The 14,217-nt window shown below is 43.9% G+C and overlaps 1 protein-coding gene across 1 annotated transcript in view; it reads left to right on the top strand.

Annotated features, from left to right (window-relative positions):
* LOC128831960 (chloride channel protein C-like) overlaps positions 1-14,217 on the top strand; it is a 107,045-nt gene that overhangs the window by 40,292 nt on the left and 52,536 nt on the right. Inside the window, exon 11 of the mRNA XM_054018931.1 lies at positions 3,719-3,890. Within this exon, the coding sequence (XP_053874906.1) occupies positions 3,719-3,890 (172 nt within the window). The remainder of the gene's footprint in view (positions 1-3,718; positions 3,891-14,217) is intronic.

Below are 14,217 nucleotides of genomic sequence, written 5' to 3'. Positions count from 1 at the left end.
CAAAAATTGTAGACCAGTGTTACAGCACCTGGCGGGGCTTGCTGTGGGTCACTAGCAAGGCATTGTGAGAGAGAGTCCAGGCTGGAGAGAGTTAAGGGGGCACAGCGATCCTACAGTCCTAGGCTGCACCCCGGGTGGGGGGGATCCCATCACAGTGGTGCTGTGAGCAGGATGAAATACATAGCTCGTTGTACTGAGCAAGATTTGCATTTCATACACTGGTGTAAAGATTTTAAGTAAGGCTTTAAGTGTGGTGGCTAAGGACAGTCAGGAGGAGGCTACCGGTTTGTTATTTTCTGTTTGCTTATTTCGGGAAAGGGGACTAGGGACAGAAAAACAGGAAAAATGACTGAAAGCAGTGAAACAATTGCAAAATTGGAGCTTTTTAGACTACAGATTGCAGAAAAGGAGAGGGAGCACCAGAGACTCTTGCAACTGAAAGAACTGGAGATAAAGGAGAAATGGGAAGAAAGAGAGCGAGAGCGGGAAGAAAGAGAGCGAAAGCACCGACTGGACCTGCTAGAGAAGCAGAACCAGAACCCACTGACCCCAGCGATTCCCATCGCTCCAAAAATCTGCAGATGGGACCATTTATGTCCTGCATACAAGGAGACAGATGATATTGATGAATATCTGCCTACCTTTGAAAGGCTGTGTGCAGTGCATGAGATCTCTGGTGTCAAGAGAGTTCCTACTCTGATTGCAAAATTAACTGGTAAAGCTCTGAATATATTCAATGAAATGCCTATTGAGGATGCTTTAGACTATTGTAAATTTAAACACGCTGTTTTGCAAAAAAACCTGAAATATATAGAGTTAAATTTGGGAATCTTGAGAGGGATATTGGTCTGAGTAATGGGGAATATGTGAACAAAATGAAAGATTTGATGGGAAAGTGGGTGAGGGGCAAAGGGGGTACAAGCTTTGAGGGAATGTTGGATCTTGTTGCTCAAGAGCATTTCCTAGGCGTATGTTAGGCTGATGTAAAGCGGTGTCTATGGGACAAAGATGTAAAGTCTGTGGAAGAGATGGCTTCTCTTGCTGATCCCTTTGAACAGACCCAGGCATCTATTGAAAACATACCACTGAAAGAGGTGTTTCAATCTGGTGGGAAAGGAAGCTCCCATTTTATCCCTAGCAAGAGGGAGGATGGCTGGGAGGCTGGGTACTCACCTCCCCTAAACCATTCCTCTAACCCTTCTCCCAACTCTCCTGTAAAAGCAGAAGAGCCCCAAAGGTGCTATCAGAGTAATTCCATTGATCACCTGAGGAATAAATGCCCTGTGCTAGGAGGAAGCAGGCAACCAATAATTCATGTTAGTTCTGCTGTTCTCAACACAGAACCCCCCCAGGCAATCAAAACCTATCATATTGGTTTTGTGAGATTAGCCTCTGCAGAACCAGACATGGAGCATGTTAAGATTGTCGAAATTAATGGCAGGGAGTATTTGGGGCAGAAGGATACAGGTGCCCAGATCTCTCTGGTTAAGCAGAGTGTGGTCCCAAAGGCCAGCATATTACCTGGCCAAATGGCAGAGATTGTGGGGGTGGGCGAAAGCAGATTCCTGGTACCACTAGCTAAAATCCATGTGGTGTGGGAAGGTTTGGAAAGTGTTTTGACTATGGGGGTAAAGAAACACCTCCTAGTCGACCTGCTCCTTGGTAATGATATTTTTCGTGTAGCTCAGGTTAAGGTATTTGCCTGCAACAAAAAACAGTTTTATGCTGGGACCCCCGAGGGAAAGGTAAGGTCTCAGGAACTGCTGAGAGAATGGGAGAGAGTCTCCTTGATTCTTCTGCAGCGGGGGAAGCCACATGCTTCCAAGTGGGAGGGTGGTTGAGACCAAATCCTGCATTGCAGCTGGAGGCAACACCACATCACATCAGGAAAAGATGGAGGTGTAATGCCTGCCAGTTAGCTGTCAGCAAGTTGAACCAGACCCAGACCCCACTCTAGGGAGCATAAAGAAATGTATCCTGTGGGAAGCCCAGGGAAAGGTGATGGGATCTCAGAAACCACTGAGGGGGGTGAGGATCCCTGCGACTCTGTAACACAGGGAAGCAGCATACTTTCAAGTATGGGAGGGGCTGAGACTAGCTCCTTTCCCGCAGAAGGCAACATGCCTTCAGGATTGGGGGTTGGGGGCAGGAGAGATGTTGTCAGTGACCAAGAAAACTGTCCCATTTGTTAGCTGGCAGAGTTTTGAAGCTGAACAAGAGACAGAACCTTTCCTAGGAAGCACATAGAAAGGAAAAGTAATCAACACCCAGGCAGGGTATCAATCAACCCATCAACAACCATTGTCCAGCAAGGGAGCTACAATGTAGTGACTCACCTGCATGAGGCCACACCAGGGGAATTGCTCAACCTTGCCTGGAAACTCAGCAATGCCACCAGACATGCCTGGACTTACATTTTCCAAGCACATGGAGTGAGGGTATAAAACAAACACAGTGGACACATACTGGGCCCTTCTCCTGCCCTCACCTATGCTGCAAGCAACCAAAACACTGAGAAGAAGACAAGACTCTGTTGAGATTGGTCCAGGTTTAAGGAAGAAACCTGTATATTAAGGACTGCAGTATCCAAGGGGGTGAGAAAAACTGCTTAATCTAGATGTTGCCCAGTCTAATAGGGTTGAGTGTTTAGACTGCGTGCTTATATTTTATTTCTTTTGGTAAGTAATTCTGACTTTTTGCCTATCACTTAATCTATCTTTTATAGTGAATACATTTGTTTTACTGTTTATCTTTACCAGTGAGTTTGCTTGAAGTGTGTGGTAAATCTGCTCAGATTTGACAAAGGCTGCTGTATAACCACTTTCCATTGTTGAAGGGGTGAACCAATTAATAAATTTGCACTGCCTGTTTTGAGCAGTGCAAGACGGTATATTCCTGGGGTACAGTGCTGGGAGCTGGGGGGATTTGTCTGGTGCCTTTCTCTGTGTGATTCATGAGTGGCGCTGGGAGCATTCATGCAATCTAGCTGACTGTGGGGCTCCACATACTGTTGTGCTGAGGGATCACAGTGCCTGGAGGGGCTTGCTGCTTGTCACTAGCAAAGCATTGTGAAAGACAGCCCAGGCTGGAGAGAGTTAAGGGGGCACAGCGTTTCCACTGTCCCAGGCTGCACCCTGGGGGGATCCCGTCACACTCACCTCTCCTCCTCCCCCTAACTCTGCTTCAGATGCCTCAATCTCTGCTCCAGTCCCCTTTCCCCACCCTCAACAGCTCTGAACTACTCACCCAGTTCTGCTCCAACCCCCACTAGCCTCCCCCAGCTCTCCCTGCCCCCAACCATTGCTTGTTGTTCCCCCAGTTCCCTGCCCCATGCAAAGTGGCCCATGCTTTTACCTTTGTGCTCTGTCTCTGGGTGGCTGCCATGTCTTCCTTCTCTAGAGCCTTCCCTCCCCCAGCACTTCGATTCCCCCATGCCTTTTGCACACATCCTTGTTGACTGCTCATGCCTGGGGTTGCCCCATCTGGAGGGATCCCTCATCCCAGCCTCCTCTCTGCCCTGTGGGGCCAGCAGGCTCTACTTTCCCCCTGGCTGGTTGGGCCCCCATAACTCCAAGGACCCTGGTGCTACTGGAACAGTGCTATGTTACAAAAGTAAAGCTGACAGAATGAAATGCCGGTTTAGAGAAGAAGAAAATAATCCTGGAAAATAAAGTGTCTGGCAAAAGTAGTGTCCTTATTTTCTTCTCCTCACATGCAGGTACACAGGAGCTGTATATGGCAGGATAGTTGGCCTGATACTTGTGTCCATTTTTGGTGTTCAGACCAATGAACAAGGGGCATGGATTGATCCGGGACTCTTTGCTGCTGTTGGAGCTGCTTCTTTTTTCAGCGGTGTGTCAAGACTAACCATCTCCCTCACAGTTATCATGGTAAATGTATTAAGTTCTTAGATATTTGGCCAACTTGCAGGCTGGGGTGGCCTAAATCTTCCGCTGTCACAACTAAGTGAACTCCACACTCATGACCCACAGACACAAGTTCATAAGTGGGAGGCTTGTTGGGTTAGTTTTATTTTTGGTTTTCTTGGGGTGTTTTTGCAAGGATTTTCATTAGCAAAATATGTTTGGAATTGGCACTTAAATTTAGAGAGAAGAGAATCAATTTCTTGTCTCCATAGTAACAGAGGTGTCAATAATGTACCAGCAAGGGAGCAGAATCCAGGATCTCTCTTTTGATTAGTTTTAAAACCTGGATTATTATATTTAAATATCTGACACCTGAAGTGAGGGGTGACTTTTGTGGGGAGGGAGGTCTTGCACAATGTGTCTTTGTAAGTGTACTCCTGAGATTCCCTCACAACGGGGTGCCCCACTTGTTTTTGTGTACCTCTAATTTTGAGCAGAACACTTTTTCTTTAGAACACACTAGGACTGTTTACATTGGGGGCAAAGTTAAAGGCTAAATGGAAAAGTATTACAATTAGAGGGGTCTTAGCCTACCCTGGTTTCAATACCTGTGCCTAAGGATTGAGCAATTAGTTGTGCTGAGAATGGGAGGGACAGATGAGACTTGAGTTGGCTGAAATTCACACTAGACAAGATAAGTGATGTGGATACCACAGGTTCAGATCCTGTCAGGAAAGACTCAACATTTCATCCTCCCAAGGTACATCAATCATGTTCCATGGATATCGGTGAGTGTGTGGGTGTGCGTGTGTTTGCGTAAGCACAAAAAACATTCAGATGGGACCTTAAACCAATATCCTGTCTGCCCTAATTGATTTGTCTTTAAAATGTCATGATTTTATGACCTTGTAAACTAGAGTTCTAGAAATGGGATGAAAATTAATAGTGGAAAGTGGAAAGTCATGCATTTAGAGAGTAACAACAAGAATTTTTGCTATAAGCTGGGGATGTCTTGGAATCATTGTGGATAGTTCTCTGAAAACATCCACTGCAGTCAAAAAAGCTAGCAGAATGTTGGGAAAGGGATAGATAAGAAGACAGAAAATATCATATTGCCACTATATAAACCCATGGTACACCCACATCTTGAATACTGCATGCAGATCTGGTGGCCCCATCTCAAAAAAGATATATTGGAATTGGAAATGGTACAGAAAAGGGGAACAAAAATGACTATAGAGACATGGAACAGCTTCCATATGAGGAGAGATGAAAAAGACTGGGACTTTTCAGCTTGGAAAAGAGACTTCTAAGGGAAGATATGATAGAGGTCTATAAAATCATGGCTGGTGTGGAGAAAATAAGTAAGGAAGTGTTATTTACTCCTTCTCATAACACAAGAACTGGCGGTGGTGGTCACCAAATGAAATTAATTGGCAGCAGGTTTAAAACAAACAAAAGGAAGTATTTCTTCACACAACACACAGTCAACCTGTGAAACTCTTTGTTAGAGGATGCTGTGAAGGCCAAGACTATAACAGGGTTCAAAAAAGAACTAAATCATTTCATGGAGGATAGGTCCATCAATGGCTATTAGCTGGGATGGGCAGGAATAGCCTCTGTTTTCCAGAAGTTGGGAATGGTCAACAAGAGGTGGATCACTTGATCACTGTTCCATTCATTCCCTCTGGGGCACCTGGCATTGGCCACGGTCAGAAGACAGGATACTGGGCTAGATGGACCTTTTGTCTGATCCAGTATGGCTGTTCTTATGCTTTTGTGACGTATCAGTTGAAAGTGACACAGGAGGAGAAAGACCTGGGTGTACTGGATGATCACAGGATGATTATGAGTCACAAATATGATGTGGCTCTGAAAAAGGCTAATGCGGTCCTAGGATGCATCAGGTGAGGTATTTTCAGTAGAGACAGGGAAGTGTTTAATACCCTTATGCAAGGCACTGATGGGATGTCATCTGAAATAGTGTATGCAATTCTGGTTACCCATATTTAAAAAGGATGAATTCAAGCTGGAACATGTGCAAAGAAGGGCTACTAGAATGATCCAAGGAATGGAAAACCGACCTTATCAGAAGAGACTCAAAGAGCTTGGCTTGTTTAGTCTAACCAAAAGAAGGCTGAGGGGAGATGTGATTGCTCTCTATAAATACATCAGTGCCATAAGTTAAGTGCCAATATGGACACAAGAACAAATTATATAAACTGGCCATCAACAAGTTTAGGCTTGAAATTAGATGTAGATTTCTATCCATCACAGGAGTGAAGTTCTGGAATAGCCTTCCAAGCAGGGCCAGTGCAACCACTAGGCGAACTAGGCGGTCGCCTAGGGTGCCTAGTGGTTGAGGGCGCCTAAAAGCCCGCTCAGGCGAGGAGATGGAGTGGAGGTGAGCTGGGGCAGAGGTGCGCGGGGAGGGCTTCCCGCAGTAATGGGGAGGGGTGCACAGGGGAACTGCTCCCCGCCCCAGATCACCTCCATTCTGCCTCCTCCGCTGAGCACACAGCCTCCGTTCTAATTCTCCTCCAATCGGCGCCGCAAGCCTGGGAGGGGAGGAGAATTAGAGCGGTGCCAGCATACTCAGCGGAGGAGGTGGAGGGGAGGTGAGCTGGGGCAGGCTCCCTGGGCGGGGTTAGCTTCCGTGGGTGGGGTTAGCTGCCGTGGAGGCGGGCCCCCTGGGTGGGGTTAGCTGCAGAGACAGGATAGCTGCTGCAGGAGTGGGGACTCCCCATCTGGTGGGCTGGGTTAGCTGCCGTGGTGGGTGGGGTTAGCTGCTGGGGGGGGCGTGGTTAGCTGAGCCAGGGGGTGAGTTTAGCTGGGTGGGGGGGTGGCGCAAGATGGAAGTTTCGCCTAGGGCGCAAAACTTCCTTGCACCGGCCCGGCTTCCAAGGGGAGCAGTGGGAGGCAAAAAAGGTAACTGGCTTCAAGATGGAGTTTGATAAGTTTATGGAGGGGATGGTATGATGAGATTGTAGCTGATCGGAAACTGCCAATAGCAGATATCCCCAATGGCCAGAGATGGGGCACTAGATGAGCAGGACTCTGAGTTACTACAGAGAATTCTTTCCCAGGAGCATCCCACATGCTCAGGGTTCAACTGATAATCATACTTGGGATTGGAAGAAATTTTCCCCTGGGTCAAATTGGCCAAGACCCTGGGTTTTTTTCACCTTCCTCTGCAGTATGGGGCAAGGGTCACTTGCAGATTTAAACTAGTGTAAATGGCAGATTCTCCATAACTTGAAGTCTTTAAATCATGATTTGAGGACTTCAGTAATTCAGCCACATGTTAGGGGTCTATTACAGGAATGGGTGGGTGAGGTTCTGTGGCCTGCAATGTGCAGGAGGTCTGACTAGATTAGCATGATTATATTATAATATAGTATATAAAATAAAATGAAAAATAAAAAATGCTTAGTTCAAAAAATGTTGAAACAGGACATTTTGACATTGTCAGAATCCTTTCCCACCAATTTTCTTCTGAAAAAAATTTCTAGGGAAATCCACGGGGTTTTACAAAGCATTGTGTTTTTGATGGAACTGTGTAGTCTGACAGTTTATAGTTGAAATTTTTCCAACCAGCTCTATTTGTCACCATTAACCCAGAGGTGGTTACATGTCAGTAATGCTTTATGTATATGGGTTGTAAAGCATTTTTTGGCTCCTTCAGGATGAAAAGTGTTATGTATACATAAAATATTCTTATTTTATTATGAAATGATGAACAGACGCTATTGTTTACTGAAGCCCTCTCTATCCCATGCCCACTTCCTTCCCTTTTAAGTGTGTATGTGCTAAAGTGTTCTTCTGTGAAATCTGGAGGAACTGGAGCTGGGATAGTTACTCCCTACACAGCTGCTTTAAGTTATCTGAAAGCTACAAGATGGCACTAGCCTAATGCCTTTGCCAGGGGCGCCTGGGTTTACATGCACTGGCTCTATGAAAATCCAATTTAAATATCATTTGTATCCTGTCACTTTAGGAGCTTGTTGCCAATCTAGCACCTCAATGGGAAGACAGTTGATTGACGTCTTCCTTAGCTTGGTGCCTGAAAGGCTGTGGTTCACAGTAGGGAAGTTCAAAATTATTTCTTGCCAGAACACTTACCAGTTTGAAACCAGAACTGTGCTTAGTACAATTCTAATAAAGAGGCAGACACTGTAAATTTTGTTCTTTACAGCCCCCCTTCCCTGACTCCTGTTTTTCTGAGTGCCAACTATGAGCATACAGAATTAGCATTGAACTGCTAAGACAACAGCTTGAATCGGTTGAAAAGGCATCAGAAAAATGATTATGGTTGCACTGCAGTGTGCTCTGAAATCCCCTAGGTGTCATGTTCCAACTCCTCTGTGCCTTGTTGTTTTGCAAAGGGAGATTGTGCTTCAGTTCAAGTTCACCCAAAATAAATAGCTGTATTGCTTTAGGAAATATTAATTTTTGAGGGGGAATAAAAGGACTTGGACATGACAATGCGAAAACATAGTTATAAGGTTGTGCCCCCAAACCATAAAATGCACATATTTTCCTATATAGTCTGATAGATTCAAAAATAATTGGGAATGTTTGCTTTGGCTTTCCACATAGCCTTCCATTTGGAAACAGTTATGAATGTGGGGCTTGTAGTGAACAGGTTTGTAAAACGCTTTCTTTTCTTTTTGTGGCAGACCCCACAGGCATTTGGCCACCTCTTCTTTCTTGGCTGCCTCTTTCTACCCCCGCGTGCACTCCCCCCCACGTATTGACACTTGATCCTCATCGTCTGCCCTTTGTGGCAAATGGTAGATGTGGTGATGTTTCCCTTGGAGACTACAAGAAGTGCAAGACCTCTGTCCCCACATCCTCCTGTTGCTTGAGGCTGCCTAATTGTCCTGAGTTCACTTCAAGAGGATGCTCAGGGCACATTTTATTGAAATAGATTTTGTCTCAGTAACTTTTTTGTTTGTGACAGGATGGGGCTGTCCTGGTGTGAGATTAGAGTTCAAATCCTGTACTCTGGGCTTGACTCTAGACAAAAATGGTCTCTCTTTAACTAGTCTAAGTAAAGTGCTACAAGCCCTGTTAATGTGGATGCAGTTATACTGACATAGCTTTCTCCCTAAGTGAAGGGGAATAAGTTATACTGGTATAAGGTACTATTATGCTGATATCTAAACTAGGGTTTGTAAGTTGCACTAACTTAACTATTTTGATAGAAAATAGGGTGACCAGATAGCAAGTGTAAAAAATCGGGTCGGGGGTGGGGGGTAATAGGTGCCTATATAAGAAAAAGTCCCCAAAATCCTGATTGTCCCTATAAAATCAGGACATCTGGTCACCCTAATAGAAAATCACACCCCTGCCTGAAATAATTAAATCAGTCCAAAACTGTGTATATACCAGGCCCTTATCAGTAAGGGCTCCCTCTTCTGGTGGATACGGGGAATGGAGTTGGTGGCATTTAGATGGAGCTATACCAGGGGTGGGCAAGCTTTTTGGGCCAAGGGCCACATCTGGGTGGGGAAATTGTATGCCATAGTTTGTCCACCCCTGAGCTATCTCAATGCTCCATCTCTGGAGGAAGGGTCTGTTTGACACGAGGCCTTTGTAGGAAGGGTGATAAAAAGGAAAAAAAGTGGGATGTCCTTGGGGCTCAGAAGATTTCCCTCATGCTCAGGAAAGAAAGGGCAAGCATAGTTTTACATAAAGCAAAATTAAACGAAAAATATACTCAGAGGACTGGATAGGTCAGCGGCCTGGTAACAGAATACAGAGCATTTAACCTTGGGGAACCAGTCTGAATCTGACTCTAGCCCATAACGAGAAATATTCATTTAATTTTTTTTCTGTGTTCAGAATGAACAACTCCCAGACCTCAAGTTTATAATTTGAGTCTCTTTCTCTCCTACCTTTTCACCCTCTGTATCCCTGCCAGCAGAGGGTGTGGCTGCATAAGTGTGTGGCTTGGGAGTGGTAGGGGAACTCTGGTAGTGAATTAAAATTGCTAACCATCTGATGGTTGTTCAGTAGACTGTGTGACATTGTCTCAGTCCATTTCCTAATAACGGACACACATTCATATCGCAGAAACCACAAATGGCACTAACTGTCACTTGATGCTAGTTCAGCAGCGAATCCAAAGATTTATGGGGAATGGAGACTTACCTAGCATCTCAACCTCAAAAGTGCCCAGATGAAGGCTGAGGCACATTGGTTGGGCATTGCTTGTAGTCAACCAAAGAACATTGCAAATGAACCTCTTGTCCTATACTTTGAGAATAGTTGTATCTGGTCTACTTTTCTTTTCATGTACACTACTTCCTATTGATGTATGAGCATCTAAATGTAGAGCTGGCCTGAACTCCAAATTTCTAGTTTATGGGAAATTCGGACATTTTGAAAATTTCCATGAAGTAGAGATCCTCAGCACTTTTCCTTCTGGAAAATTTCCAACCAGCCCTACCCAAATGTGGAAGGGGCACCCAAATTGTACTCTTAGCATATCTTTTTTTCTCTTAATCTGTAGGTAAAGCTATTTTTAATTAGCTTCTGTTCCTTTACTCCTTCTAGTACAGTGCTTTTTCAAAAGCTTAATTTTTAGCCTAAAGTGTATAGAATATTTGAATATTACACCTGCGAAATCCTGGCACTTCCAGTTCAGCTTTGGTCAGATATTGCAACCCAGCAGTCAAATCTTAGGTGATGGTAACTACACAGAGTCTATCCATTGTCTCCTTACTCCCTACCGTGCTATGGCACTCTTGCGAAATCTATGTCATGTTGCCAATACTGGGTGAAAGCATAGTTTTTAATAGTACATGTTATATGGCATGTACTAGAAGGTCCAAGTGAATGTATTGAGAAGTGTTTTCAACAGGCTTGTGGATCCTTTGCGTGTTCACATGAGATTCTGGTAATGCATCAAATGTTGGCACCAACAGTACGTACTGTAGTGATGGATATCTTAGAAATGCCTAAATAGAGACAAGATTATAGCACAAAGCAAATGATCCACAATTCAGATCCAATTGAATGGCTGGGGATGTGTAAGTACAGCAGACTGGTTATGGAAGATGGGCTACAGCTATTCAAAGCTGAAAATATAAAGTATAAGGAATTTAAAATCAATGTGAATTTTGACAGGAAGCCAGTGGAAAGATTTAAAAATAGGAGGCATGTGCTCAGACAACCAAATGCTTATTAGGATGCAATCTGCTGGATTTTGAATGAGCTGCATCCTATGGTAGATCTGATAAAAGCTGGAGCTCCTGAAAACAAGAAAGCTTTGAAAACACTAAACTTGCAGACCAGAAATTCTAATTCCTCCTTTACTGAGTGAAGCTCTCAATCTGGCAATACATTACAGACAGTGACATGAGGCAATATGATGAAAATAGAATCTAATAGTCATTGGCAGGGACTTTGGTTGTCTATGCCATCTGCAAAGAGACTGTCTTGGGTAATGGGAAGCAGCAGCATCATTGTAGGCAAATCAATTCTGCACTATATGGGCAGGGTTGACATAATGGACCCCAGTTCTCCTGTTTAACAGGTGAAAATTTAGCAAGTGAAAATGGCTAGTTTGTGCAATAAAATCATGGAATTTATTGCACTCAGATTAAGCTTGGACTGTAAACATCAGAGTGTACTTTCTAGCTTGATGAGATTCAAGAAAAATGCCACTATAGATGTGCCTTGTATCAGGCTGTGAGTAGCTGGATTGTGTATTCTCCACTTCAGCCTCCTCCTCTGGGATACATAAGAGCCACAAATTAGATTGCCAGCAGCTGTGGTTTGTTTTCAATCTCCCCAGTTTTACCTTCTGGCATTTCTGTGAATTTTCTCTGCTAGCTTGTGTGTCACTTATTCTGTGCTCTTTCTGAAGGATTTTGTTCCATGTCATTCCCTTCATCCATTACTTGTGTTGATTTTGTTTCAAGTTGTTGAAATGCCCAGTAGTCCATGTAATGTTTTAAAACTCATAAATATTCTGTCCTCTGATGAGAGAGAGTGGTAAGCAAGCAACTTTGTTTTCCTGGGGAGTTTAGTGTCCCTATCAGAACTCAAATGGTTTCTCCACACTGTCGGTTGCACCAGCTGTTACACTCTGTCTACTGTATTATGTTTTATATTGTGCTAATAATCACGGTATCTACCTCTTTACTATGCTCTTTCACTTCCCCTCTTTGAGACTCTAATTTATAGGCAGCATCTATTTTGGCAGAGGGAGGAGAGAGTATACAGGTAGCAGAACTGTAGCCTAGATGATCTATATTCTCAATCTCATAGTTTTCTGCCTAGATGTTCCCCCTTATTTTGTGGTTTTGTGAGAACTTTCTCACTTGTGAGGGAGGTGGGATCTATAAAGCGGGCTGGGTGTTACGTGGGAGAGGGGTTCTTCCCCTACCCCCCCAAGTTGAATGACTAGGAAGGAGTTGGGGGTGAAGAGTGTGAGGTATGCATATGTGGGGGAGAGACTCATTCATCTGCTCTTCCTTCCAAACTACCTGTTCCCTAGCTCCAGTGATTTATTGTAAGGGGGGCGGGTAGTAGTAATTAATCCTATTCTTCCCATACCTTCCTTTTTAATCAAGGTATCTCTTGACTTTAAAACATCCACTAATTCCCCACTGCAGGAGTTTCTCTTTGGCACCACAGCTTTCTCTGTTTTGCATTATTCTTTGTTAAATATATTCTCAAGTGCCCCCAAACTGAATTGGTCCAGAGTTCAGGTTGCCCACTGATATTTCATGCCCTTCCAGAGTGTGGGGGTGGCTGACCTTGAACTTTTGAGGATCAGGTGGTAAGGAGTTGGAGTAATGGGGTGTAGACCTCTAACGAGCAGGAGATATGGGATTGGGGTGCCTGCCCTCCCCCACAGTGGGGCCTTAACATTCTCTCCTGGAGCTGGCAATAGCCAGTGGGAATGGTTTAGTGAGGATGGTACAAAGATTAAGAAACTACCAAAGTGGGTGCGAATTCTCTGTCTCTTCAAGTCTTCAGTTCCAGACTGGATGCCTTTCTGGAAGATATGTGTAAGTCAAACACAAGTTATTAGGCTCAGTACAGAGGTAACTGGCTGTTATAGAGAAGGTCAGAGTAGATGATCTAATGGTCCCCTGTGGCCTTAAAACCTATAAATCTTTTTTTCAGAACACTGTCACAAAATGAGGAGTGTTGGCCTGATAGTGAGACAGGATGGGATTCCCTTCAGAGGTCATCATTCCTTTAAAAAGCAATAAGGTTCATGGTTAGCAGGTATTGCCTGATCACAAACACTTCCTTCAGGAGATGAGTGTTCTGCTTTTGTTGCACCAGCAGTCCTTGCTGGCCCATTGAGCAAGTGCCTAGGCTGAGAATTGACCCATGGTCTCCTGTATGGTGAGAGCAGCACAACAATTACACACTGTTTTAAAAGAAATTAGTTTTATGTTTATGATCGACCTAAACAGGCTTGAAGTTAAATACAGCAAATAAAGTGACTGCAAAAATGGCATGGCAGAATTCCATGTTTATAGAGTCAAATGGGTTAGGGTGGGTTGAACATTTTATATCAAAACTATTTTCTGACAGAAAATTGGTTTTTTGACTAAACAGATTATTTCGCAAGAAGTGTCTGCTTTCCATGGAAAATTCTGACTATTCCTCAAGAAACTGAAGACTCAAACATTTTGATTTGGAAATACTGCCACAGTGCCTCATTGAAATTATGGTTTGGTTGTCTCATTTTACTTTGACTGGGCTCCCCAGCCAGATGACATCTCCCATGATACTTCATGGCTAGAGATTTCTGTGATATAGCACAGAGGAATAGTAAGGGAGAAGACTGGTCCATCATGGGACATGTAGTCTGGCCAGGGAGCTCAATCCACAGAAGAAAATGGGAGCATAGGAGGCTCTGAAATGATAATTTCCATGAGGGATTGTGACAGCATTTCCACATCAACATTTTTGGTTTTTGATTTTTTTTGACAAAAAATGAAAATTTTCTGCAGGGAAAACAGCTGATTTGTTGACCAGCTCTAACACTGGTACCATAAAAAATGGTATAGTTTAGATAGGTGGGGGTTTTCCCTATCTTCTGGCCCTGAAAACTCAACCTGTGATCCAAAAGTCAAACTGGGCTCTTACTGGCTCATGCATAATCACCAGTAGAGAAACATCTCTACAGCTAGAATAGAATTTAGTTAAAAATTGTGTAGATATTGCAAGCCAGAAGAAAATCCAGGTTTGTGTTTTTGATAGTGGTACACACTTGGCTACCTGAAATAAAGTGCAGTAACATTTCTTTTTCTTAGTTAAATAAGTAGACATGATTCTGAATTAGAAATAGACCAAAATCAAAACTCAAGATTCAAAA

This window comes from Malaclemys terrapin, chromosome 2, assembly GCF_027887155.1.
Source record: "Malaclemys terrapin pileata isolate rMalTer1 chromosome 2, rMalTer1.hap1, whole genome shotgun sequence".
Classification (NCBI taxonomy): Eukaryota; Metazoa; Chordata; order Testudines; family Emydidae; genus Malaclemys; species Malaclemys terrapin.
Note: the sequence above shows the minus strand (reverse complement) of the source record. Positions and strands in the feature narration are given on the sequence as shown.